The sequence below is a fragment of the Mustela lutreola genome, chromosome 5 (genome assembly GCF_030435805.1).
Source record: "Mustela lutreola isolate mMusLut2 chromosome 5, mMusLut2.pri, whole genome shotgun sequence".
NCBI lineage: Eukaryota > Metazoa > Chordata > Mammalia > Carnivora > Mustelidae > Mustela > Mustela lutreola.
The window spans coordinates 31104194-31129260 of NC_081294.1; the positions used below are offsets into that span (position 1 = coordinate 31104194).

At 42.3% G+C, this 25067-nt stretch overlaps 1 protein-coding gene across 5 annotated transcripts in view; it reads right to left on the reverse strand.

The window, feature by feature from the left end:
• The window catches only part of FYB1 (FYN binding protein 1), a 154293-nt gene that overhangs the window by 70841 nt on the left and 58385 nt on the right, over window positions 1-25067 (reverse strand). For 4 of the 5 annotated variants that reach the window (XM_059173851.1, XM_059173853.1, XM_059173852.1 and 1 more), the window contains exon 2: window positions 23272-24433. In XM_059173851.1, the coding sequence (XP_059029834.1) occupies window positions 23272-24406 (1135 nt within the window). In that variant the 5' untranslated portion in view covers window positions 24407-24433. Of the gene's footprint in view, window positions 1-23271; window positions 24509-25067 lie in introns of those variants that run through there. The other variant, XM_059173850.1, reaches the window with a different exon arrangement.

The following is a 25067-nucleotide window of genomic DNA, read 5'->3' on the forward strand; positions in this document are numbered from 1 at the left end:
TGAGTCTGATAATGAGTCTGATAATGAGAAATGAGTCTGATAGAAGCCATAGCTGAGCTGGATTGAATCAAGACTGTTTGGAGATGAAAATGGCTGACACGGGCTTGAGTGTGGGGGTGCCTGATGGTTGTCACTAGCTGGGGGCTTCTTTTGACATCGATGAGCTTAAAAACAATCCTGTGTTCTTCTGGAGATTAAAAGAGAAGAATGACAAAAGTTTGCTGTGAAAGTGTATGGAATTGCTGTTCTATAACCCCATTATGAGCTCAACCGTTAGGGTGCCTTTTTGTGTGGCTTTCTTGCTGTAGGATATGTCAAAGAGGTTTAAAACTGAGGTTTACAACTGCTCACTGTTCCTCCTGGCCAGTCTTTATAGGATACTGGGCAGAAAGGAATACTTGGGTGCATCTGCTCATGGTTCCAAGTGGGGGTGGGCCTGTACCAGCTTCTAAGGAAGCATTTGGAATTGGGGGTGGAGATGGGGGAGGAGGGGCTGTTTTGTGTTGGTGCAACAGCTAGTGAGTGCCACCTGCTTTTCAGTGGCTAGAAGTCAAAGATGCAAAAATTGCTGCAGTAAGCAAGATGGTTGTGTTCAATGAGGAATAGTGTGCTCGAACCAAAGAGCTTGTTTTATGTATGTATGAGATCCAGAGGTTACATATTCTAGAGGTTGATGCAGAGCAATAATACAATAAATACAGGCATAAATACAGCAATGCAGGGTCCCTTCCATCAGAGCTCATTCTGCTGCCTCCTCATGGCCTCCTCTGCTGTCATCTTGTATGCAGAGAATCCCAAGTCATTTTTATTTTTTTTTAAATTTATCTCACAGACAGATCACAAGTAGGCAGAGAGGCAGGCAGAGAGAGAGAGGAAGAAGGAGGCTCCCTGCTGAGCAGAGCCCAACGAGGGCCTTGATCCCAGGACCCGGGATCACAACCTGAGCGGAAGATAAAGGCTCTAACCCACTGAGCCACCCAGGCGCCCCTCCCAAGTCATTTTTTATATCCACCTAAGAATAGCATGATTTGAAAGGCATGGTGCTTTGACTATACTCAATATGATCCACAAAATCCACACTTTCAGACAATAAAACATTTAATAACTCACTGCTTTGGATGATTGCATGATTAGTCTTCCTTTGGTACCAATTATCATGAGTGGCTTTACTTTAAAAGTGCCCATCTTTCAAAAGATAAATGCTGTTTATCTCTTGAGACAATTGTAAACAGTGGGAAGAGAAACAAAGATAGATTAATCAGACTTTCTGATTAAGTCATGTCATGTGCTAGTCATTTTGGTTGGCCTCCCAAACCCATTATAACTAAGATGTTGTAGGCTGACTGGGTGATTACAATTTGAATTAGGCATCAGGTGCCCATGATCTTCAGTCTCATATATACAGTATTTCTGACATTGAAACATGTGGACTCTATCTCAAGACTTTTGCCCCGACAACACTGGAATAAAGCTTTTTGACAGCTGTCATTATTTCTAGGCATTCATGGTCCACACTTACTACTTCAGAACCATCACCTTGAATTTAGTAACATTGCACAGCAGCCCATAGACCCGAGCCTAGACCCCTATCTGGTTTCCTGGGGCCTGAGGCTAACCTCCAGAGCTTATTCTTTTGCTGCTGCCTTCTTATTATGATGCCCCTGCTCTCTAGGGGAGAAGTTTTTATTTCCTGGTAATTAACAGCCAGAAGGAGTTTATGAGCTACTTCTTCCTTCAAATTCACAAATCTGCAGAGCTAGAAGGCCCCTTGTGAGTGGTCTAATTCACCCTTCTCACTTTGCAAATGAGAAGGTGGTCTAAGACTGAACTTGTCCAACGTTCCCCCAAGTTGAAAGAGTTGGACCCCAAATGGAATCACTCAACATTAACCACAACTACATCGTCTCATTTCATAACCGTGGGCTGATGAGATTCACTTCCAGAATGCTCCAAGGGTGCCCCGGAGAATAGAATAGAATTAGGGTATCATTTAGAATTCAAAACCATGCTCCCCCCCGCCCCAGCAAGTTTCTCAAACTTTGTAATTGCTTCACTTCAAACTTTTGAACCTCAGAGATATGTGTAAAAGGCTGCTACCAAAATCCCCAACACTTTGCATCATCTCTCTCACGTTCTCGGGGTGGTGTGTGCTTGTGTGTGTGCTTTCCGAGATAAGGTGCTGTGCAGCTCTGCCTCTGAACAACCAAGTGGCTGAAGCTCTTAGAAGCTGCAAGAATGCCCACTTCCTACTTGACTGGTGACATATTTTTGCAAAGCTTGCTTCCCCATCTCAAGCAAGTTAAGATTTAGAACAATGACTTCAGGTTCCGTTTCACGCTATTTCTGCTCAGTACAGTAAAATGACTTTTCTCACAAACACAAAATATTTTTTTTCCACTGGTGAATTTGAATTGTAAGTATTATCTGTCACTCTGCATTTACTCCATACAGAATTTCCTCCAAAATTAGTTCCCCGGAACATTGGTCCTGCCGAACTACTTTGAGAGCAGAAAAAAAAAAGTCGTATGGTCAAATATGATTTGGAAATTGCCACAAACTATACTCTCATTTTGGATACTCTTAATACTCAGTGATGTATTAGAGACCTTACAGTAAATAATGAATTTAACTTTGCTTAACCCAGGATTTCCGAAACATACTTGAATTTTGTTTTCAATGATTAATATCCTGCAGGACTCAAAGTAGATGGGCAATTTGAAATAGCATCTAACCTTTTTATTGAGTGCATTTTGCATTTCTCATGGGGTTCCCAGCGCTCTATGGGAGTGACAGTTTTCTAAGGCTTGAAGATCAGAATGCATATTCAGACGCTGTACTCAAAAGGCTCAGGGTTCAATTCTGGCTACATCTCTTCCTAGTTGCACAATTTTGGCTAAATTACCTAATAATCTCTGAGCCTCAGTGTCTTCATTTCCAAATGGAGAGAATAAGAACAGATTGGCATAATGTGGGGAGAGGAAAAAGAAGGACTGGTAGGATATCCAAGTAGAAGAAGGGCAATACTTGGGTTTTTTCAGGACACTAAGATTTAAAAAAAAAAAAACACAAACACAACAACAGAGTTCCTGTCACTGTGTTTTTGATAACAATTCAGGCTAATTTTTTTTTTTTAACCTCCAAAGAAATGTACTACTGGATTTTTTACATCAACAGGCTTTTCCTCCAAATCTTTTAACATAGTGCAATCATTTTCTGATAGGTACCTGAAATTTTTTTTCATAATCTTGGGAAATCCCTTATTGTACATGTCATCTAGTGGAACTTGTATAACACTTTCTGGATTTTAAAATCTTCCTAGCCCCGAATCTCTGTGGGTTGGGACACAGAAAAGTTTGTAAGTTTTTTTTTCCATGGAAATGTAGGCTAAATGCTGGTTTCCACATTATTGAAATTTTTAGCTCAAGATAGTAGTAACAGATAACCTTTGTAGAGTGCTTTCTAGGTGCCGGGCACTGAGGGCTCAGCTTATGGAAGAGGTCATGTAATTCCTCAGGAAGTGCAGAAGGTAGGTGGCATTATTTCTTTCGTTTGCAGATGAGGAAACAACAAATTCCGAACTTGCCCAAAGTCTGACAGCTACTGAGAGGTAGAGGAGGGAATGGAATGCAACCAGCCTGGCTCCAGAGCAGAGAGCTGACCCTTTCCTTTTTTTTTTTTTTTTTTTTTTTTAAGATTTTATTTATTTATTTGACAGAGCAAGAGCAGGAACACAAGCAGGGGGAGTGGGAGAGGGAGAAGCAGGCCTCTTGCAGAGCAGCCCGATGTGGGGCTCGATCCCAGGACCCTGGAATCATGACCTGGGCTGAGAGCAAACACTTAATGACTGAGCCAACCTGGCGCCCCTTTATAGTCATGTTTTACTTCCTACACTTTTTGGGTTGATACTCTGAAGTTACGGAAAACTGTGCTTTGGCACTGTCTAGCTCTCATTCTGTCCAGAACTCTGCACCTGCTCCTGGTCCTCTCTCTTCTTCCCTCACTGGGGTGACGCCTACTCTCGGGGCTCAGCTTAGGCGTCCATTCCCACAGGAAGCCTTCTCCTGAGACTCTCCAGGACTCCCTAAGTCTCCCAGCATCAGAACCTGGGATCTCCTTACCAGAGCAGTACAGGTGCCCACTGACTTCGCTCCTCTGCCGTGACACGCAGGAGAGCAGAGACACATCTGGCTGGTCTCTGTTGGATCCCTAGGGTCTGGTCCAGCACCTAGCCCATGTTTGGTGCTTAAGTGATGGTTTGTTACCATTCACAAGCTCACCATTCCCCCGAGAAGGGGGTGGGTCACCATGTCCAAAACAATGATTCCCCACCTTCAGTTACCTCTTTCTTTGCACAAATAGGACCATTCTTTTAGACCCTATTGTGCAGCTGGAAGAAAGAAAGAGGGGTGCGTTTCTACTCAAGCTTTGCCTCGCTGGTCCTACTCCCATTTTCTGGTGCCTCTTCACTCCTCCCAGGCCTCTTACGACACTTAATTCCTATTTCAATCCTCCCACCCTCATGGGGGATGGGGGCATTGTTTGCAGCAACACTGAAGAGGATACGGAGACTGAGTGTTGACCAAGACTATGAAGGAAGTCCCTATCGTGAGACTGACCAGTCCCAGGAAGACGATGTGGGCAGAACTCTGACCACAGTTACGGTTGTCTGGACAGCAGTTCTGACCCATCAGGGACAGAACGTATGACAGAAGGAAGCAGAGATGTTATACCAACAGACACTGTAGCTGCTGCTGTCTTCATGAAGTGGCAACTGCTGGTGGGTGTTACCCACTGAAGGGTGACCTGGCTAATACTGAGTGTGGCTGGGGCAGAAGGCAATGGGAGAGAACACTGGCTACCTTCTGCCTTCCCTTCCTCTGCTCTGATTAAGCTCTAATTATGCGTGATAAACTCCTGTGCTGATGTCATCTTATAAGCCAGGTTTTATTACTCATGTTTTCAATGTTTAGGAGCTATAACATCAGCCTAAAAACTGAGAGATTACATGAGTGGTTATTTTTCTATATGTTTTTGAAACAGAACTTTAGATTTTGGCTTACTCGGTGCCTCACTCATGTACTCAACCAGTGGTCGCTAAGAACATGGAACAAAGGCTTTCTGCTGGGTGTGAGGGAGCTGGAGAATGAGTAGGCCAGGGTCCTTGCTTTCATGGAACTCACCATATACAAGCGTTCAAGTACAGAAATAATCAATACTGTATAGAATGTAATTGGTATGATACTGGAGGAAGTGTTGATTTGGTTTTGGAGATGTAGGTGAGGTACCAGCGGGTCATTAGATCAGCACTGTTCTGTAGAATGTTCTGGAGTGAAGGACATGTTTATTATCTGTGCTGTCATATAGTAGAATCACTAGACACAGGTGGCTACTGAACATATAAAATGTAGCTGGTGTAACTGAGGAGCTGAATTTTACATTTTTATTTAATTAATTTCAATTTCAGCAGCCTCCCATGGCTAATGTCTTGGACAGTGCAGATCTAGATAATAGTCTACCAGACAGATATGTACAAACTGGGAAAAGCGCTGGGTCCCAAGAAGCAGGCTGATGTGTTCACAATGTGGAGAGAGAACTGAAGCGCTCTAAGATTCCCAGGCCCTGGTAACTACCTGTCCATTTGAATCTCAAAGTCTCCTCTAATTGACTGTTAAAAATAAAAATCATGGTCCACCCACAGAGCTAATCCATCATCTTCTCCGCTAAGTATCTCTCAGATCCATCCTCTTGTCCCATCTCTACTCTCCCATCTCTACTCTAGTCCAAGCTCCTGCCTGGATTCCTGCAATGGTCTCCTACTTCTTTTGTACTGTTTCTAGAATAATCCTTCCCAAATCGGACAGGATCGCCCTCACCTTTTGGCAAAAGCCCCCGACCTGAGTGTGGCCTACCACATCTGGCCCCTGCCTCCCTCCTTCATCCCATCTTTTATTGCTTTTATCCCTTTATCTCTGTTGCAAACTCATTTACCTTCTCATTGTTCGTTAAACCACGTGGGTGTGAATGGAGAGCAGGTGGCACATGCAGATGCTGTTAACATGCATGTGGGTGTGCATGTGTGTGTGCTGTAACCAAGGATTATACACCACAGTCATTTGGTTTCACTAAAATTTGAGGAACCTTCCAGAGGCACTGGCAGGTGCCTCTAAGAAAGAAAAAAATAGACATGTTTATTTAGGCCCAAGATCTTTGTTCAACATAAGTTTCGATTAACCATAAGGCTTTCAACGAGACTCAGATCATGGACATCATTTTAACTGGGTTAATGTGGCTGGTGCAGGTCCAATGTGGGAAAACAGCGTATTTTCGTGCTATCATATCCCTTGCTAACTAGGTCATCACAGATCCAAATCAGAGCAAAGAGCTATAACTTAAGCTCTTTGAAAGTCAGGATCCTTGCTATGTGGGTAATGTCAAATATTTGGTCAAATACAGTGTCTGGCCAGAGGTAGAAGAGTGAATAAAGAGAAGGCTTTCTTCATGCCACTATTTCCCCTCCTAACGTTGGCACTCTGGCCTCACTTTTGTGGTATTTTCCCCTCTTTTTATTTGTTGTTATTATTATTTTTTCAAGGTGTTTCAGGAAAATTTCATGATTCCCAAATGTTGTTCAGGCAGAATTGTCTTCTTAGGAAAAAGGAGACGTGTTGTAGGCAGCCCTAGCCCTAAGCCGAACTAAGCTGACCAAGTTTGTCAGAGTTCCCTATGCTTCCTCCTCTTGGTATGTTTTCATTTGTAGGTACTTTCAAACTCTGGTCCAGGAAGGAAAATGATTGTATCCGAGGGATTGTTAGTCACGGCTGGACATGAATTTAATATGTGCGTTTGATTTGTGAGGACCTGTCCTAAGGTCCTTGCCTCTCACAGGAGGACTAGCTGGGATTCCTAGTGTGAGGGGAGAGTGAATGCTGTCCAGGGGGCTTCTGTGATTCTACAGAAGTCCACCACCAAGTGCCCGCTTGAGCAGCATGTCAGGCCAGCCTGGTGTCTATGACAAGATGGTCTGGAACGGTTCAGACCAAACAACTGGTTTACAGGATGAGCTTTTCCTTGATATCTCCATTCTCCTATTCCTATCTCATGCAGGGCTTCCTTAAGGCTGATGAATTACTCAAATTATGAACCCCTCTCAAAACAATCTCCTCTTGACCTTATAAAATATAAAATAGTATTGACCATTTAAGGAAGGACTGATTTGAGTTAATTTTTTTTTCTATTGTCAAGGTGCCCAAGAATCTCCTGGGCGAGTTCTTAAAAATGGAGCTACATAGGCCCCAAAACCAACAGTCATGATTTGGCCAGGGGGCTATGGTGGTGATGGAGCTGGGCCGGGGGGAGGCAGGGGGAGGGTGCAAGGGCATTCTTAAGTTTTTGAAAGTGCCTGTGCCTGTCCTGGTGTAGATGGTCCACAGACCACAGTGGGAGAAACAATGCCTTGAGAAATGATGAGGAAACACAATTTTATAACAGGTGTCAAGAGAGATATTTTGAGGTGATTAAAATTTACCTTATCTAACAGCAAACTCAGTTCCATTTAGCAACTTAAAAGGAAAGCCAGTTAGAAAGAATATAATATTAGAAATTATTCTAATAATTTCTAGAAACTAGAAAATATATTCTATTAGAAAGAATATAATAATGTATTAAAAACCAGGGGCGCCTGGGTGGCTCAGGGTTAAAGCCTCTGCCTTTGGCTCAGGTCGTGGTCATGATCCCAAGGTCCTGAGATCGAGTCCCACGCCAGGCTCTCTGCTCAGCCTGCTTCCTCTTTCTCTGCCTGCCTCTTTGCCTACTTGTGATCTCTGTCAAGTAAATAAATAAAATCTTAAAAAAACCCTATTTTCTAGACTGATTTTGTGACCATATCAGAAAATGTGATTATATTTTTCACAAAACTTAACTGAAGCAGACAGTTGCCAAAATTTAGAGATGAATTACAATTCAGTGAATTGATTAATGATGTCTGAAACATTTTGTGAGGCTGTACTTGAATAGAATAACAAATATTAAAATAATAAACCATTCGATTATTTTAGCCAAAAGAACATTTGGTGAGTTTTCTTCTACTAAGATGTATACCTTTCTTAATAAAATCAATGTTGCTGACTGTTTAAATCATTTTAAGTTATTAAAATGTGAAAAATTGGAAACAAAAGTTAAATAGGTTATTTTGATGAATTTGAATGAGAAAATTCTAAACTATTGGGTAATATGTATAGTTGAAACAAATTTCTCTTTTTTCTGTTCATTCACAGGCTATGGAAACGTTGATTTTCTTGCCTTTTCAAGAAAATTCCCAAAGAACTTTCACAGTGGATGATTAGTCCATTTGAAAGAAAGACTGATTTCATAATTGTAGAATTTGCTACTAAATGTGCTACCATTAATTGAAAATTGAGCTTTTCCTTTAATATTTTCTGTTTCAAAAATTCAACATCTTTGAATCAAGATGCTGAAATAACTTCCATCAGTTTGCTGCTGTAACAAAAAAAATCTTCAGGAAATGTACGTATTTCTTGATGTTTCACTTTTTGCCCATTAATTTATTTTAATAGTGTTATAGAGAGATACTTGCTGGGTATATGTTTTGAACCAGTGTGCTCTCTGAGAGGGAAAGATAATGCACAACCTGTTCTGACCTAGTTATAAAAATTCATAAAGAGGCACCTGGGTGGCTTAGTCCTTAAGCATCTGCCTTTGGCTCAGGTCATGATCCCAGGGACCTGGGATCTAGCCCTGCCTCAGGCACCCTGCTCAGTGGGAAGCCTGCTTCTCCTTCTTCCATTTCCCCTGCTTGTGTTCCCACTCTCATTGACTCTCTGTCAAATAAATAAATAAATAAATCTTTAAAAAAATTTTTAAAAAATTTGTAGAAATTACCTCTATCTCATTTATCAAAAATTAATTAATCCCTATTCTATGGAAATATTTCAATATCAATTTATATTTATTTATTTTTTCACTAAATGGAAAGCACAATATTGACCCAATTTTAGTCAACTTTGATTCCAGCTTACATTCTATTAGCATTTATACAGTAAAATTCCAAACTGAAGAGTATATAACTTTTAAAATTCCAAATAGGGGCGCCTGGGTGGCTCAGTGGGTTAAGCCACTGCCTTCGGCTCAGGTCATGGTCTCAGGGTCCTGGGATCGAGTTCCGCATCGGGCTCTCTGCTCAGCAGGGAGCCTGCTTCCTCCTCTCTCTCTCTCTCTCTGCCTGCCTCTCTGCCTACTTGTGATCTCTCTCTGTCAAATAAATAAATAAAATCTTTAAAAAAAATAAAATTCCAAATAATAAGTTATATATTATTTAAAGCACTCCACACATTTCTCAAAGCTCTTTCTTTAGGTATTTTAAATCCTTAGAGATAGGGAAAAGTATCCATTACATATAAACATTGCCTTTCTTGTAACATAGTTTAAAAAGTGAAAAACCTATACAATTAGCTTCTTTAGGACACGTGTCTTATCCATTGTTACTAGGTGCAAACTCTACACTTGCATACACACATTATCGATACTTATGAATGGTTCAGTTTTTCAGGTTTTTGGCAATGTGTAAACCCAAACCTTAGATGATTCCTTTAAGATGACCCATTAGGTATTTTTCTGATATTGATACTTTATAATGGCTAAAATATTAATGTTTTTGCCCTTTGATACATGACTAAAAGTTCCCAGTCAAGATGGAAGACTGACTACATTGTGATAAGCTCTCCTCACCCCAAATCTCTAGAAATGCTGGAAAAAGAAAAGTGATGATAACAAAGAAACAACCATAAACATATTAGAAAACAAGAAAGTAAACCCCTAGTGGACTAGAAGACATGAGGAACCACTAAGAGATAGATTTATTTTATTTTTTTAAAAAGACTTATTTATTTATTTTAGAGGGGGAGAGAGAGAAACAGAGAGCGTGAGCAAGGGAACATGAGTAGGGGAGGGGCAGAGGGAGAGGGAGAGAGAGGGAGAATCTCAAGCAGATTCCTGGCTGAGTGTCAGCCCCAACACAGAGCTCAATCCCAGGACCTTGAGATCATGACCTGAGCCAAAATCAAGAATCAGATGTTCACCAACTGAGTCACTCAGGCTCCTCACTCACCTGTTTTACAATGTCGTCTTTATTTGAGCATTTCTCCTTCCTCCCTTTCATAATGTTATTAAATTGGGGTCAATGACTTGAGTCTCTATGATATACCAGGAACCCATACATTTTAGCATGTTGTACATTTCTGTTTAATTCTCACAAAAACCCAACAACAGAGACTCATCTCTATCAACAGATGAGAAATCTGAAGTAGAGGGGGGCTAAGAACCTTCCTTGGGGTCCCACAGTAACTGCGGGAGCTTGTGCAGGACCCTGTGGCTCTCTGGCCACAAAGCCTCTCCTTTGAATGCTCCCCGATGAAAAATAATCCCGTAAACAGTGCTTTTCAAAAACCAAAATGTGCTCCTGTCTTTATAATATATCTCAACTTCTCATAGATCACTAAGAGCTCACAGTGCTTCCTGCAGGCTCTCCAATCAACTTTGCAGCAAGATTAAAAACAAGTTTCCAGCTTACAAAAATAGTGACAAGCTTGAAAAAAAAAACCCAAAAAACAAAAAACACTTTTTTTTTTTTTTTTTAATCTATGCCACAGTCACCCTCTCCTTTTATCATTAGACTCAAAGACGCAGGAATTTGCGGCATCAAAATCTGAGAGTGCTTTTCTTCAGACTTGTATTCCTTTGAAGAGCAACCAAAGAGCATTACAGAAGAAAGTGCCCTTTAGTTTAGGACAACCGCCTAGCTTTCTTTTTCATTGGCTTAATTTCTTGTAAGTGCTGTATTAACATAGGCCTATTTTAAAGATCAGATACGCACAACACAAAACACTGTTGAAGGGAAAGATGAAACTTGTTAGCAAGTGATGCTCTCTCCACGGTGGGAAAACTAGGCCAGTAGAATGGCACTTGAGCAGTGACCACATGGAGAGCAGAGAATCTTCCAGAACTTCTGATCTTGTGTGCTTCCATTAGCTGTCCTGGTCATTTTGGGTGGAGGAGAGTTTGAGGGCCATACCCAGCATGGAGACCTTTCAAAGGACCAAGAGCTATTGCATGGGGCAGGACTCTGAGCTCCCTGGTCCCTCTGACCTCCCTCCATCAACAAAACAGCAGTTCTTACTGTGATGCCTAGTTAGTCAGCCCTTCTAAGTCTGTTTGCCTTAGGGAGCACTTGCATCTTTTTCTTTGCCTTACATCCTACCAGTAGCGCTAAATATGGATTCTTAATTTGATGAACAGTGATCACATGTGCCATGTAAGAACCCCGTGCTGAGTACCCTGAAGGCCGCCACTTGGCAGAAGGGGAGAAAAAGATGAAAATAAAAGGGAACAGAGAATAGGAAAAAGGAAGGAAGGAAAGAGGGGAAGAGCGTGGCTGAGTCCCTGCTTACAGATGTTCTGTGCAGGGAGCACCACACTCTTCCAGGCTGACAGTCTGGGCCAGCTGGTCGGGGGCAGGTCACCAGTCAGCTGATGCATACAATTTAACCACCCACTGTTAAAAGAGTGAACCAGCTAAAGCCCTCTAAGAGTTCCAGATACCCCTCAGTGACCCCTGGCCAGCAACTAGCAGGTCAGTGCCTGATATAGTAAAAAAACCTCCAGGATTCTGGTGCCAGCCATCCAGATGTTAGACGTTTGAATAGCACCTCTGTCCTTGCCCTAACTAAGCAAATTTTTAGATCAGCTAGAGGATACTACCTGTTTGCTTAAAGAGATCACTCAGTCATCTCCTTGTTTGGATGTAATTACCACCTTTCAGTGTTCTATCTCAATGGGATAGCGTTGCTTTTGTTTTCAGATAAATACCAATGGCTTCGAAACCCTTCATCTCCCCACCATTCTCCTTCCTCCTTCCCCCACTGCGATAGCCCTCACAGCCTGCAGTGAGTGTTCTAAGGACAACCGGTATTAGAGCCATCCAGTGATGTGAAAAACTACCCTGGTTCCTTGGGTCCCATGCGGCTTCTCGAACTAGAAACTTTGGGCCTTTTCTTATGCAACTTAAAATTTGAGAATCTTACAAAGAGTGAGGTCCAATTTTGATGTTCCTTGCTTCTTCTGAATCTATGACACATACATTGTCAATCAGAATGTCTATCCCTTTTGGCCGTCTTTCTCCTTCAAGACCCATCTGGTGTCATAGTGTCAAAATGGCCCGGGAAACATGCAAGGAATGTTGGTTCGCATGAGTGTCCTTCTAGTATTTTAATTCAGGAAAGAATCCGAAAACTTTCAAGTCCCAGGTCTGGTAGGCACTTTCTAGCACTCTAGTTTTTTCTGGTTTTGAGTCACTGGAAACAGACAGGAGGGTCAGGCAACTTAGCTATCACACCAAAGTGGAAGAGTTCAGTTCCTATACTTCTACTGGGGTTGTCCAAACTGGCCTGGGCATGTTGTGTCTGTCAATATAATGTTTCTGGCCTGGGCATCTTGTTTCTGGCGATATAATGGCCATTAATAGTAATATAAAATAAAGCCACTTCCTCCCTCACTGGCCATCTCTCCCCGGAACATCTTCCACCTCAAAAGAAATGGCAACGTGACCCTTGAATAAAGAATTTCTCTTATATGCAAAGGAAGGTAATAGTTGAATGTCAGGGTTTGGATCACAGAGAGCTGAACTATTCTGAATAATAAACCAGAAAGTGTTCTTATTCTTCTCTGCCATTAAGAAGGAGGGGTTCAGGGACATAGGAAAAGAAAGAAGGTGAATGATAAGGGAAGGGAGGGAATCCTGAGCTGTAAAACCCCTTCCTGCTTCTGAAGAATGGTGGTTAACAATATTCTGTTTTAAATTTCTAGCCTCAGTGCCGTGTAAAGAAACTTCTAGGTCTGACACCTTCACTGACGTCTGTCACACACACAAATGCCTTCAATGAGGGGTTTGCAGTGAAAACTAAGGAAAGACTCCAAGTCTTGTTTGGGTGACTGCAGTACAGTGCAGGGGCAGAAAGGCAATTCCTAAACTCATGCGAATTAGAGAGAGCTGGAAGCCTGAAGCGACCTTGAGAATTCAAGCCACATGCTCATTCATTGATCTTTTGTGTGGACCATTCGATTTTTCCATGAAATATGGGCTGGCATTTGGCATCAACTCTATGAGATTTTAAGGAGCACACCAGCAGCTTTTCTATTTTCTGCCTGACGTTTTCCATTTCAAAATTGTGTTGGCACATGTAATTAACCACTGTTTCTTAGTTCAGAATTTAACAACCTCTTTGATCCTCATGCCTCCATAAAGCTCAGCATTTTCGGTAGGTTTTACTAACAGGTTTCATTGACTCAATAAAGGGGATTTGTGGTGATGGTATGGAAGAATGGAAAAGAATAGGATTAAAAAAAATAATCATAGCTTACAGGCGCCTGGGTGGCTCTGTTGGATGAGTGTCTGCCTTTGGCTCAGGTCATGATGTCAGGGTCCTGGGATCAAGCACCCTGTTGGCTCCCTACTCAATGGGGTGTCTGCTTCTCCCTTTCTCTCTGCCACTCCTCCTTCTCATGCTCCCCCAACTCTCTCAAATAAATAAATAAAATCTTTTTTTTTAAGATTTTATTTATTTATTTGACAGACAGAGATCACAAGTAGGCAGAGAGGCCGCCAGAGAGAGAGGAAGGGAAGCAGGTTCCCCGCTGAGCAGAGAGCCAGGCGTGGGTCTCGATCCCAGGACCCTGGGATCATGACCTGAGCCGAAGGCAGGGGCTTTAACCCACTGAGCCACCCAGGCGCCCCTAAATAAAATCTTTTAAAAATTACAGCTTAGAAGATAAGAATGAAGAAGAAAGCAAGAATATAGGAGAGAGGCAGATGGTTGGGGGAGTGGTAGAGTGTCATTTGCTGGGTTGAGTGGCACAGGCCATCTGCCATAGACTGAATGTCTGTGTCTTCCAAATTCAAATGTTGAAATGTAATCCTCAGTGCGATGATGTAGGGGGGTGGCTTTTAGGAGGTGTTGGGGTCAGGAGGGTGGAGCCCTCATGAATGGGATTAGTGCCCTTATAAGAGACCCCAGAGAGTTCCCTCAGAGCTCTGCCATGGGAGGATGCCATGAGAAGACAACCAGGAAGTGGGTTCTCACCAGATGTCAAATCTGCCAACACCATGATCTAGGACTTCCCAACCTCCAGAACCGTGAGATAAATTCCTGCTGTCCCTAAGTCACCAGTATTTTTGTAATAGCAGTCTGACTAAGATATGACCTCACCTTGTAATAGTCCCTTCAACCAGTAGGTCCATTAGATAATCACTCAGAGTTAGTGAAGAAAGCACAAGTTCCCAAGAGGCAGATAAAGATCTAGCAGATCTAGAAACCGCATCTGCTTGCCTGCCACTCAGCCGGAGCACAATTCATTTCTCCCCAGAAGGACTAAGGTCTCAAGGCTTCAGAGAAATCAGACAGCCCTTTCTATAACACACTGAGGTTTCCTGCCTACAAAACTGCTCTATTGGGTCCAGAAAAATTTTCTTTAAATTAGAGTAATATGAATGATGGAAATTATTTTATAAATGTGATTTATCCTCCTTCTACATGAAACTGCTTTTGAAGAAATGGCTGAGGAGAAAATTGTGCTTCTGCGTGCGTGTGTGTGTGTGTATGTGTGTGTGTGTATGGCCAAAGTTCTGGAGGGGAGAAGAAGGGGGTCCTGGAGAAGCTGCACTTGAAATCCTCAGTAACTGAGACTAGATGGGTACATTGATTTCTTTAAGGTGACAGTTTGGAAGAAAAATAGAAAATACTATACAATTTAAAAACAAACCACCCCGAGAGGCTCTTGCAGTATCAATCTAGGATTCTTTCTCTACTTAAAAGAGTGGAGCAAAATAATCCCCCCCCCCCCCCAGAACAAAGGGAACAAATACTCCACAGACTTTGGTTACCTGAGGTATTTATCTGCCTTGCACTGATTCTAGACGGGTTCTTGGTCGCCCGGTTGTACTCAGGATACCACTATGCAGATTGCCCTTGAAAACCAGATGAGCTACGTTAGGTTCTGAGAAGCAGATGAAACTCCAGAAAAGAGTGGGGTTCTGTGGCAAGCCCCCTTGCCTGTGCCTGCCCAGACCTACTGCCACTGCTGGAAAGACATGTGCTGGGTTGCTGGGAGTGTGCCACAGGCTGAAGCAGTGGTTATGGTGGGCAGCTACGCAGCTGCAGAGGGACACTGGCTGCCCTCACAAATATAGACTTCTGTTTCTACAACACCACTTATGACTTTAGGGGAAGAAAAACCTCATATGGTTTTCTGTTCATATTTTTTTTTTCTGTAGCCAGATGTCTCACCTTCAGTTACTTTTCCCTGATAGTATCTATCTCTCACTGTTGGCTGTTCTGTTTTTTTCTAGCTTTGTTATGCCAGACAGAATAAAATATAAGCTTTTTCTTTAGTGGCAATTTAAACGGAAGAGAAATATGTTTCTTGTCTCCTTGCTAGTGGTTAATGTGGCATTTTAAGTCTCCAACTTTCAGACTTTTTCCTCTCTTCCTTGTATCTCATATGTTGGAGAAACAAATAATCTAGTGCTCTAGATGGCTCTCTGGGCTTTAAAGCCTTGTCATAACTATCATGATTGTGCTTTCTCTAAAAGGAGAGGACAGGACACCTCTAGATATATTTGTAAAAACAAGTAACTGGATTTGGGCTCCTGAGGTGTAGTTCAGTCCTCCATTAATTGGAGTTAATTTTGGTGTTATATAAGTTAATTTCATTTTGTTTTGAAAATAAAAAATAAATGTGCAAAGAGGTGCTTTAGCATATGAACCCCTAATATTCAGAAATAATATTCAAAGTAGGAGCCTTTAGTGGCAAATGCATATTGTGGAAATCCAATCCTTTAAAAAAGGGTTTTATTTGGCCTGGATTAGAAATAATTTTAATAGATTATATGAAACAAGATGTCTCTTTCCCAGGGAGCAGACTGAATTATAACATTTACCCCATCTTCCTATCTAGTTTTTAAAAAGTTTCAGTGTACAAAAACACAATTGAAAGTAAATCAGGAAGAGTCTGTGTGTATTTGGTTATTAGACTTGCATGTACTTGTGTTTGATTTTTAGATTTGACTTTGTTTTTAATTTTTCTTTCTCAAGTAAATTGCAATTTCATTTTAATGCTTTTTCCTTTCTGGGTTGGATGACTTTTTTTTTTTTTAATACTTTATTTATTTATTTTACAGACAGAGATCACAAGTAGGTAGAGAGGCAGGCAGAGAGAGAGGAGGAAGCAGGTTCCCTGCTGAGCAGAGAACCCGATGCGGGGCTCGATCCCAGGACCCTGGGATCATGACCTGGGCCGAAGGCAGAGGCTTTAACCCACTGAGCCACCCAGACACCCCTTGAATGACTATTTTAAGAATTAAATAATTTCAATCAAGTTTCACATCTATTAAATCATTTCATATGGATCTCTCCCTTGCTTCACCTTGACTGTGACCAGAAGACGCCTCAGATTCCTGGAGTGGTCATCTAAGCATCTTTGACCAAGCACAGTCCAGAGGATAGGACATAAGAAGTAGACACTCACTTCATTTGAGTCTTCTTTCTGCCTTGTTGAAAGGGGCGAAGTGATGGTCCCTTTGGAAATGTTGTTGACACCTAGACTATAGCTGAAATACTCAGTTGCTATGAAGTAAGGAAGGAGGGGACTTCCAGGACGTCCCCCCTCCAATTCCCAAATAAAATAGTAAAAATGAAATTAGGCAAGGTAAATATTATCCCAAAGTGGCGACTACATGCAAAAAAGGAAAAGCACACAGTTGGATAAATTTCACAAGGTGGTGGCTAGGGGAAGAAACAGAAGGCTTGGGTGCCATAGGAAACAAATAAAGCTTTCCACTTGTTCCCCACACCAGAAGCAAAACAGAGGGAAGACATTGATTTTAGAAAAACCTGTGAATCCTTCTTAATACACCCCAGATTGGTGAAGCAGCCTTGGGGTGAGTGGGCCTGCTGGGGAGGGTCAAGGACAAACCTATAGCATGAAAGCCCCAAACACCACGACAGGATCACACCAGAGGCAGAAGGGGGATGAGCTGCCATGATTGGGCTTGCCCTGGTACAGGACCCCAAAAGAAATCTCAGAAAATGGAAGGGTACTCAGCCCTCAAGACCACCGCAGCTATTCTTTTGCTCCACAGAAGAGTGGATGAAAAGCAACACTCAGAGCTGGTGAACTTGTCCTACTGAAGTAGACCATGTAGATGTGTTTGTCATTCCCTGGCCAGATCAAAAGAAATGGTGTAACTCCCTCTGCAGATGGAAGAGAAAATCCCTGAAAGCAAAGAGGCACATCTTCTGTCAGAAAATACTGATAAGGAGTGTCTGGATGGCTCACTTGGTTAAACGCCTGCTTTCGGTTCAAGTCATGATCCCAGGGTCTTGGGATCAAGTCCTGTATCAGGCTCCCTGAGCCTGCTTCTCTCTCTCCCCCTGCTGTTCCTTCTGTTTGTGCTCTCTCTGTCAAATAAATAAATAAAATCTTAAAAAAAGAAATCCTGATGATGGAATGATTGACACTGAAAGATCTTGGCTAGGTTTTAAACCCTAAAGATAGAGATTCCTTTGGGGATACAGACAGAAGAGATAATCATTTTCAAAGGGGGGAATTCAGGGTGGGTTCAGACTTCTCCACAGTGAAAGTAAATGCCAGAATGTAAAAATAAAGACCATGTAGATTGCTTCTAAAAATGATAAAAACATTAGACTTTAAAAAAAAAAAGCCCAAGGGATGCTGTTGGGATAATATAGAGGGGAACGGGTTGCTCGAGAGAACAGGGTCTAGCCTGAGGAGCTGGTTTATCTTAGAAGAGCAGAAGTTGAGAACTTGGGGAGAAAGATGAAGAAGAGGAAGCTCTTAAGATTTTCGCAGGGGCTTGTGTGGTGAAGAGAGGGGATGCTCTTCCAGAGGCGTTTCTGTTTTAGGGTTCAACTCAGGTAAGGTGCCCAATTAATAGTCAGTGCTTCCTCAGAAGTTTCAACCTAGAAGAGAAGAAAGACCTACAATCTTAAGGAAAACTGCTTTGCTAAGGACGTAGGAGGGTAAATGAAGTAGAGTGGACTCAGGCGGGAGCTGAAAGTAAGAGTGGACACCAGCACGAGGCGTCCCAGGCACCTGGACGGTGGGCGAGCAGAACCACATTGCCCCCTGAAGCCCACCCACAATTTGGAGACACTCCTTTTCCAGTCCGTGCACCACAGAGCTTTGACTCTAGCTCCTCAGTGTTCTGATGGCCCCATCTGGGAGATGATTCAGAAAACGGATCCTGGGATCCGTGTTTTAGGGTATCTTATTCTTAGACTCCAGCTGCACACTAGCGTACCAGATGCTTGTGGAAACGCTGCTGTAAAGAATCTACTTACCCCCTCCCCCAGTTTTTTAAATGTGTGTGAACATAGAATCCCTTTCCCTTGTAATGGCTAGAAGCAACACACATTGATGTAACATGATGTATAATATCTAATGCGGCAATTTTAGAGAATACGTGTAAAAAGAAAGTGAAGGGGAAGAGAAGAGACAGTGTAGGGTGTGTGGTATTTTGCTGCTGAAAATAGCCCAATGCTTTTAGGTTCCAAATTGCTGTTGGCTGGATTAGTTGAAGCGCTGCATGAGCAGATAGGGGGTGGGGCAGTGGGGGTCCGTGATGCCACTAGTCCCTTGCTAATGCCTGCTGGGATGCTGGCCTTACCTTTTCAGTGGTCAGGATGCTTAACTGATCATTCTTAAAGCTAATGTACAGAAAGGCGAGTCTTAGTTTCTCTCCAGGATTAAGAACAAGGCCAGAAAAGGGTTGGACGGAATATTGCCCAGCAGATTTATCACTAACTCCACATGCAAACCAGTAGTCAAGCCAAGGGATCTTAACAACTGAAACTTTGCTGGTTGGGTGCACACTGATGCTTAGAATGACCTCCTTTCACCACTGGCCTGGGAACCAAGAGGACACAGAGAAAAGGTTAGTTAGTTCAGAGAACATTCAGATATTTTAGAATCTTTCTTCCTTTCTTTATTTCTTTCTTCCTTTTTCTTTTTCTTTTTTTTTGAAAGTTTAGACTTTTGTAGCCCCATATGGTGGTTCTGGGGAAAAAAAGTTATTAGCTTCATGTTCAGTAAAACAATATATTATATTGAAGCCTATGGTTTACCAGTAAGTAAGATGAATAGATTTACAATAAAGACCCTGTGTGTAACCTTCATTTCTCATGGAAGCTCTAGTCAACTGTCTATTGACAAGGGTTATCTAATTTGTTAAAGTAATAGCTAAGCTATAGAGAATATTAATACTCAATTCTGATTAAATAGACTTTGACAGGATAACAAACTGAGCAACTAACAGGAATGTATTATTTCTATGCTCCAAATAGACAACGTTAAGCAGACCGGTGTCTGTCTCCACATAGCTTATAGTGACATTTGTAGTGAAAAAACAAACGAACAAAAAAACAGGTGTTTCAACCAAATAACACACACACACAGAGAAGGATGAGGATTCTTTGAGTTTCTCTCATGCTTGACTTATTATCTCATGATATCCTATGTTTCACGAGAGGGACCGAGGAGGGAGGATGGTGAGGCGAGGTATGGGCCTGGGATCAGAGAGACTTAAGGACCAGTCCTGCCCCTGCCTAGTCATGTTATAGACTTGGGCACATTACCTAACCTCTCTGAACTTCAGTTTCTTCAGAGAATTCTTATTCAATTTGGGTTCTTGGGAGGAGTGAACAGAGTAATGTGCATCTGGTATGCAACAAGTCCTCAACCAATAATGGCCGGTATATTCGACAAAGATGATAAAAGATGGTGGGTGGGCATGGGGAAGAGGTTTAAGGAACTGGATGTGAACCTGGAAAGGAGGGAATGAGGGAGGTGGCTAAGGAAATAGTGTTAGAGTTATTAGATGAAAAACTTGCAGAGTTATTAGATGAAACATTGGTTAATTCGAACACTATTTACTTTCTAAATCTGGTATAGTCTTAGTCTTCCTAAGTGGAAGGCTAAATTACTTAGTATGGTTTCATAAAAGCAGCAGAGGTGGGATCAGTCATCAGACCTGCCTTTTAAGAAATTCTCACTGTTCAGAAAATAACATATATGCCAAGTTATTTTTTGTAGCATGGTTTTGAAAAGAAAAATTTGGAAACAATGCATAATGTTCAATCAGTTGGGGTGGTCATTTATTTATCAGAATATTATGAAACTCTAAGGAATGTTCAGTTACCTTTTTTTTTTTTTTTTTAAAGATTTTATTTATTTATTTGACACAGAGAGAGATCACAAGTAGGCAGAACAGCAGGAAGAGAGAGGGCTCGATCCCAGGACCCTGAGATCACGACCAGAGCTGAAGGCTGCAGCTTAACCCACTGAGCCACCCAGGTGCCCTTCAGTTACTTTTTACTAAAATATGAAAAGATGTATAAAATTTATTATTTTTTTTAAATGCAAAGATCAAAGCATTGCACATAATATCTTCCTTCTGAAGTATAAAGCTGGGGGAATTAGTATCTATATTTATATTTGCTTACATAAATCTAAGGAAGGATATGGAAGGATATGGAAATTAAGAAAAGAGGCTTTTGTAGGGCAGAGGCTGGGAAGATCCAGAAAATGACAGAGAAGGACTGTATGCCATTTTATATTTGTTGGGTTTGTTTTCGTTGTTGTTCTGTTTTTGAGCCAGATGTAATTTCTATTTAAAAATAAGTTAAAAAAATGTTGGGGTTGCCTGGTGGTTCAGTCGGTTAAGTGTGTAGCTCTTGGTTTTGCTCAGGTCAGGTTCTCAGGGTCCTGAGATCACGCCCTGCTCTGTGCTCCGTGGAGTGTCCTTCTCTCCCGCTCCCGCGGCCCTTATCCCTTCTTTCTCCCTTTCTCTCCTCTCAAATAAATAAATAAACAAAATCTTAAGAAAAAGTAAAAAAAAATTCAAATGCTTACAAAAATGCGAATGCTTTAAAGGGGTGTTATTCATAATTTAAAAGTTAGAAATCAGATTGCTTTGTCCTGACACTAACCAGAGGACTGTTCAAATCAAGAAGGACTGAGTTTTGATTGTGAAAGAGGGGGATGAAGAGGAAATAGGGTCCCTTTTGGAGCATACTACCTCCCAAGGGACCAGAGTTAGAGGTGCAGGACATTATGGGAGGATTGAGAGTCTAAACTGTGTCTATCCTGGGGGCAAAGGAGCAGAGGTGGAGGTCAGGACGGGGAGAAAGGCAGAAAGCGGGCAAGGATCCACTCTGCTTACTAGGGAGTCTGGCCTGGGTCCCTGGGAACCCTGCTGCCCTGAAAGTCAGCTTGACACTGACCTTGCCAGAACCATCACACCAGAGGACTTCATTAGCATTCTAACATCATCACACCAGACAACCGGTGACTGCCACCCGAACCTGGTAGCTGAGTGGAAATAAAGATGCAGCACATGGAAGGAAACTCCCAAGGATTTCTGCTTAACACGACGACCATTTCCCTGGTCTGAAGTTAGAGTTATAAGATAGAGGCTATGAGAGTTCATTGTTTATCCCAGGCACAGAAGAGCTAAGGAAAGGGGTCTTTTAGAAGTTTTCACAAAAATAACATTTCTGAGTTATGGACCAGTATTAACATGAGAAGGTGACAGATGAGGAGACACAAGTGTAACGGCTGAGCCTTTCTAGAAGACGGATGATTGTGGCATCACTTCAAATGTGCTTTCTACATGATAGATTAATGGGGGGTTACATCACTAATCTGTTGATCAACAGCAAGAATATTGCTCTATTGCTTGCTGCTGCATTGCAAATGATACATTGAAAGATGCCTTTGTAGAGCTGGAAAAAGAAAACAACCATTATACCTAGACCTTCTTTAAATAGTTTTCTAAATAGTTTTTTGTTTGTTTTTGTTTCTTTTTAAAGGTTTTATTTATTTATTTGGCAGAGACAGTGAGATAGGGAACACAAGCAGGGGGAATGGGAGAGGGAGAAGCAGGTTTCCCACTGAGCAGGGAGCCTGATGCAATCATGACCTGAGCCAAAGGCAGACGCTTAATGGCTGAGCCACCCAGGTGCCCCCCTAGACCATAGTTTTATAAATAAATATAAATATATTATATTTATATAATATAAATATTTTATTTATAGAAATTACTATTTATATTTATATATAAGTATAATAAAATGTAATTCATATATTTATAGCATATAAATATATAAATTATTATATTTGTAATATGAATATAAAATAAATGTGTCTAGTAGTGGTGTGGTCCCTATTCCACTATGTATAAGCATCCTTTCTCCACCTTCCCCAATAATAAACAATAACTGCACATTATTGGCCTAAAGTGTTAATCATTTCAGGCATAAGTGAGCTTCTGTCATCACTGCGTGGGGTTATAAATCTTTACCAAGTCATTCAGCATCAAATTTTAGCGTGTGCCATAGGATTGTCATATCTTTGGTAGGATATGAAACTATTGTCCCAGAAGGGCTCTAATGTGTCCCTTTGTCTGGCTTATGGTCCTAGCTCTGTACTATTTGAGGAATCAGCGAAGTTCAGAAAGCTTTATATTGAGAAATAGGAAATGGTTAAAATATAAAACAGAAAGTGGCATTTCGGGGGCTCTGCTCATCTCCGGTTTGAATATTGGGCTTAGGAAACACATGATGACTTTTTGGACGTTGCAAATCCCTTGACATTTTGGGCCGGTTACTTTGTTGCAAGGGGCCACTGTCTGCAGTGCAGGATGTCTGCAGCCTCACTGGCCTCTGCCTGCCACAGGCCAGCTTCACCCTCCAGTTGTGACAGTCAAAACTGCCTCCAGACACGGCCAAATGTCCCCGGGCACCAAAATTGACCCAGTCTGAGAACCACCGACCTAGAGGTCTATCATCTTCCTGTGGTACTAAGGGGAACACACCTCAGTCTCATTGAACAGAAATGAAAGCCGGCTAAGGATGTAAATGAAAGCAAAACCATTTATCAGTGAAATGGATATATTTTCCTCCAGCCCCCAAAGGTGGGCCCCGACGCATTTTCACACGGAACTGAGAATTTTTACCTCTCAGACCTTCCACTAAAGCAAAAACAGATTGCCAAAGAAAAGTCACCACAGATTCAGGAGTACCAGGGATGGAATCACTCCTGGGTATAATTTTTCCCCCAGAAGGTCAAACAAAACCTCTGCGGCAGAACACAACATGTTACTTAGGGAATGAGAAAAATACTCACTGTTTCCAGAAGTGGCTTTTCGGAATTTCGTCAGGTCAACGTGTGGGGGTCTGCTGGGTTTTGGCGGCGGCGGGCCCAAGGCAAACAAGGAAGGCAGGGGCTTCTGCTTGGGGGTGGCTGCATTCTTGTCTCCCTTTTCCTTGTCTTGGCTTTGGCTCCATGGCCCCGTTGTTGCCAACTTAGAAGGCATCTTAGGGAACTTGGCAGAAGGAGTCCCAGGGGCCGGCTCTTCCTGATTCATTTTGTTCAAGAAGATGTTCTTAGCAGCATCTATCTTCCTTTCTTCTTTTTTCTCTTCAGCATTTCTGGAGAGGCCCGGGCTTCCTCTGTTGGCAGCAGGCTTCAGAACCACACCAGAAAAGGGCGAACTGGACATCTCGCCTCCGAGGTCTTTAGTTTCCTGGTCTTCCCTTGCTGGCTTTAAAGGGCCGGTTTTGGCCTTGGCTCCTAAGGGAGCTGGGGGTCCTTTCTGTAGAGACACATTCTTGGTGGGGCTCTCATCTTCATGACTGTCATCAATACTCAGGGATGGCTTCTGGCCAAAGGCGGGTTTGGGAAAGAGGGGTTTGGGGTCATGGTCTTGTGAGGCTGACACAAACTTGCCTTTAGCCCCAGCCAGCTTGGGGAATGCTTGCTTCTGCTCTGCTTCCGGGGCTAGAGGATGAGACCCTGGCTTGGGGCCTGGTGGCTTTAAGTCATGGTTTTGGTTTACACTGTGAGGCGAAGGCTTATTCCCAGGGGGCCAGGGAAAAACAGGTTTGGCATCCTCCTTGGGCACAGTGACAGGCTTGGGGCCCATAGGTTTCGGAAATCCCACTCTCACCTCAGGGTCTCTGGTGGCCGAATTTGCCTGCGGTCCAAATCTTTGGCCTACTCCCGTCGGCTTTAGAAATGGGGGCTTGGGCTCCTTGTCAGGCTTTTCCTCAGATGGAGGTTTCACCGCCAAGGGTGGCTTTGGGGACCCAAACTTAGGTACGTTGCTAGGTCCTGCAGGAGGGCTGGCATTTCCTTGGTTGTCGAAGAGATTCTTTCTGGCCTGTACTCCTGAAGGTGAGTTTTGCCCAGTGACTTTGAAGGGGCGGTTGCTGACAGAGACCTCTTCTGTGGGGTTGCCCCCTGCATTAAATTTCGCCATGAGGGACTTCACATCTGCTTTTGTATCCTACAAGCACAGGGAACAAAAACTAGCTGAGAGCCAGAAGTCTTAATTGCACAAGTTAAAATACTCCACTCTACAGGGCTTCCTGGTTTGAGGCTTGCCCTGTCGCTGATTGGTTAGGAAGACATTGTAACATTTATCTTCCTCTATGGCAAAATAGTCTATGAGAGTTTCTTGAAGGGGGAGGGCTATTATTGTGCATATACTCTTTTGGATTTTTTCTTTCTTCTTCTTCTTCTTTTTTTTTTGCTTCTCTTACACTGACTTGCTCATTTCTTTTTAAGTAACAATTTACCTTTTTCTTTGCCTCACTGTTTCTCCAGCTCTCCTGTTGGATTTACTCTTTACTTTGCATTTGTCTGCTTTGTTTTATTTGAAAAAAAAAAATATGGAAGTGGCTAATAAGGGACTTCTATATTTTACAGTGAGCCTCTTAAATAGAAACTACACTTGAAAAAATGAAAGTAAGCTTTTCTGTAAATTCAGGCTGTATGTTTTCTACAGCATGGCCATGTTCAACTGTTCTGTGGTTTGCAAGATTTCTCCTGTTCCATCTGCAGTTAAGGTGCGTCTGCTTGCTAAACAGGAGATGTGGCAGAAAAACTCACTCATTTGGATAAGTAAGTAATAAGTGAGT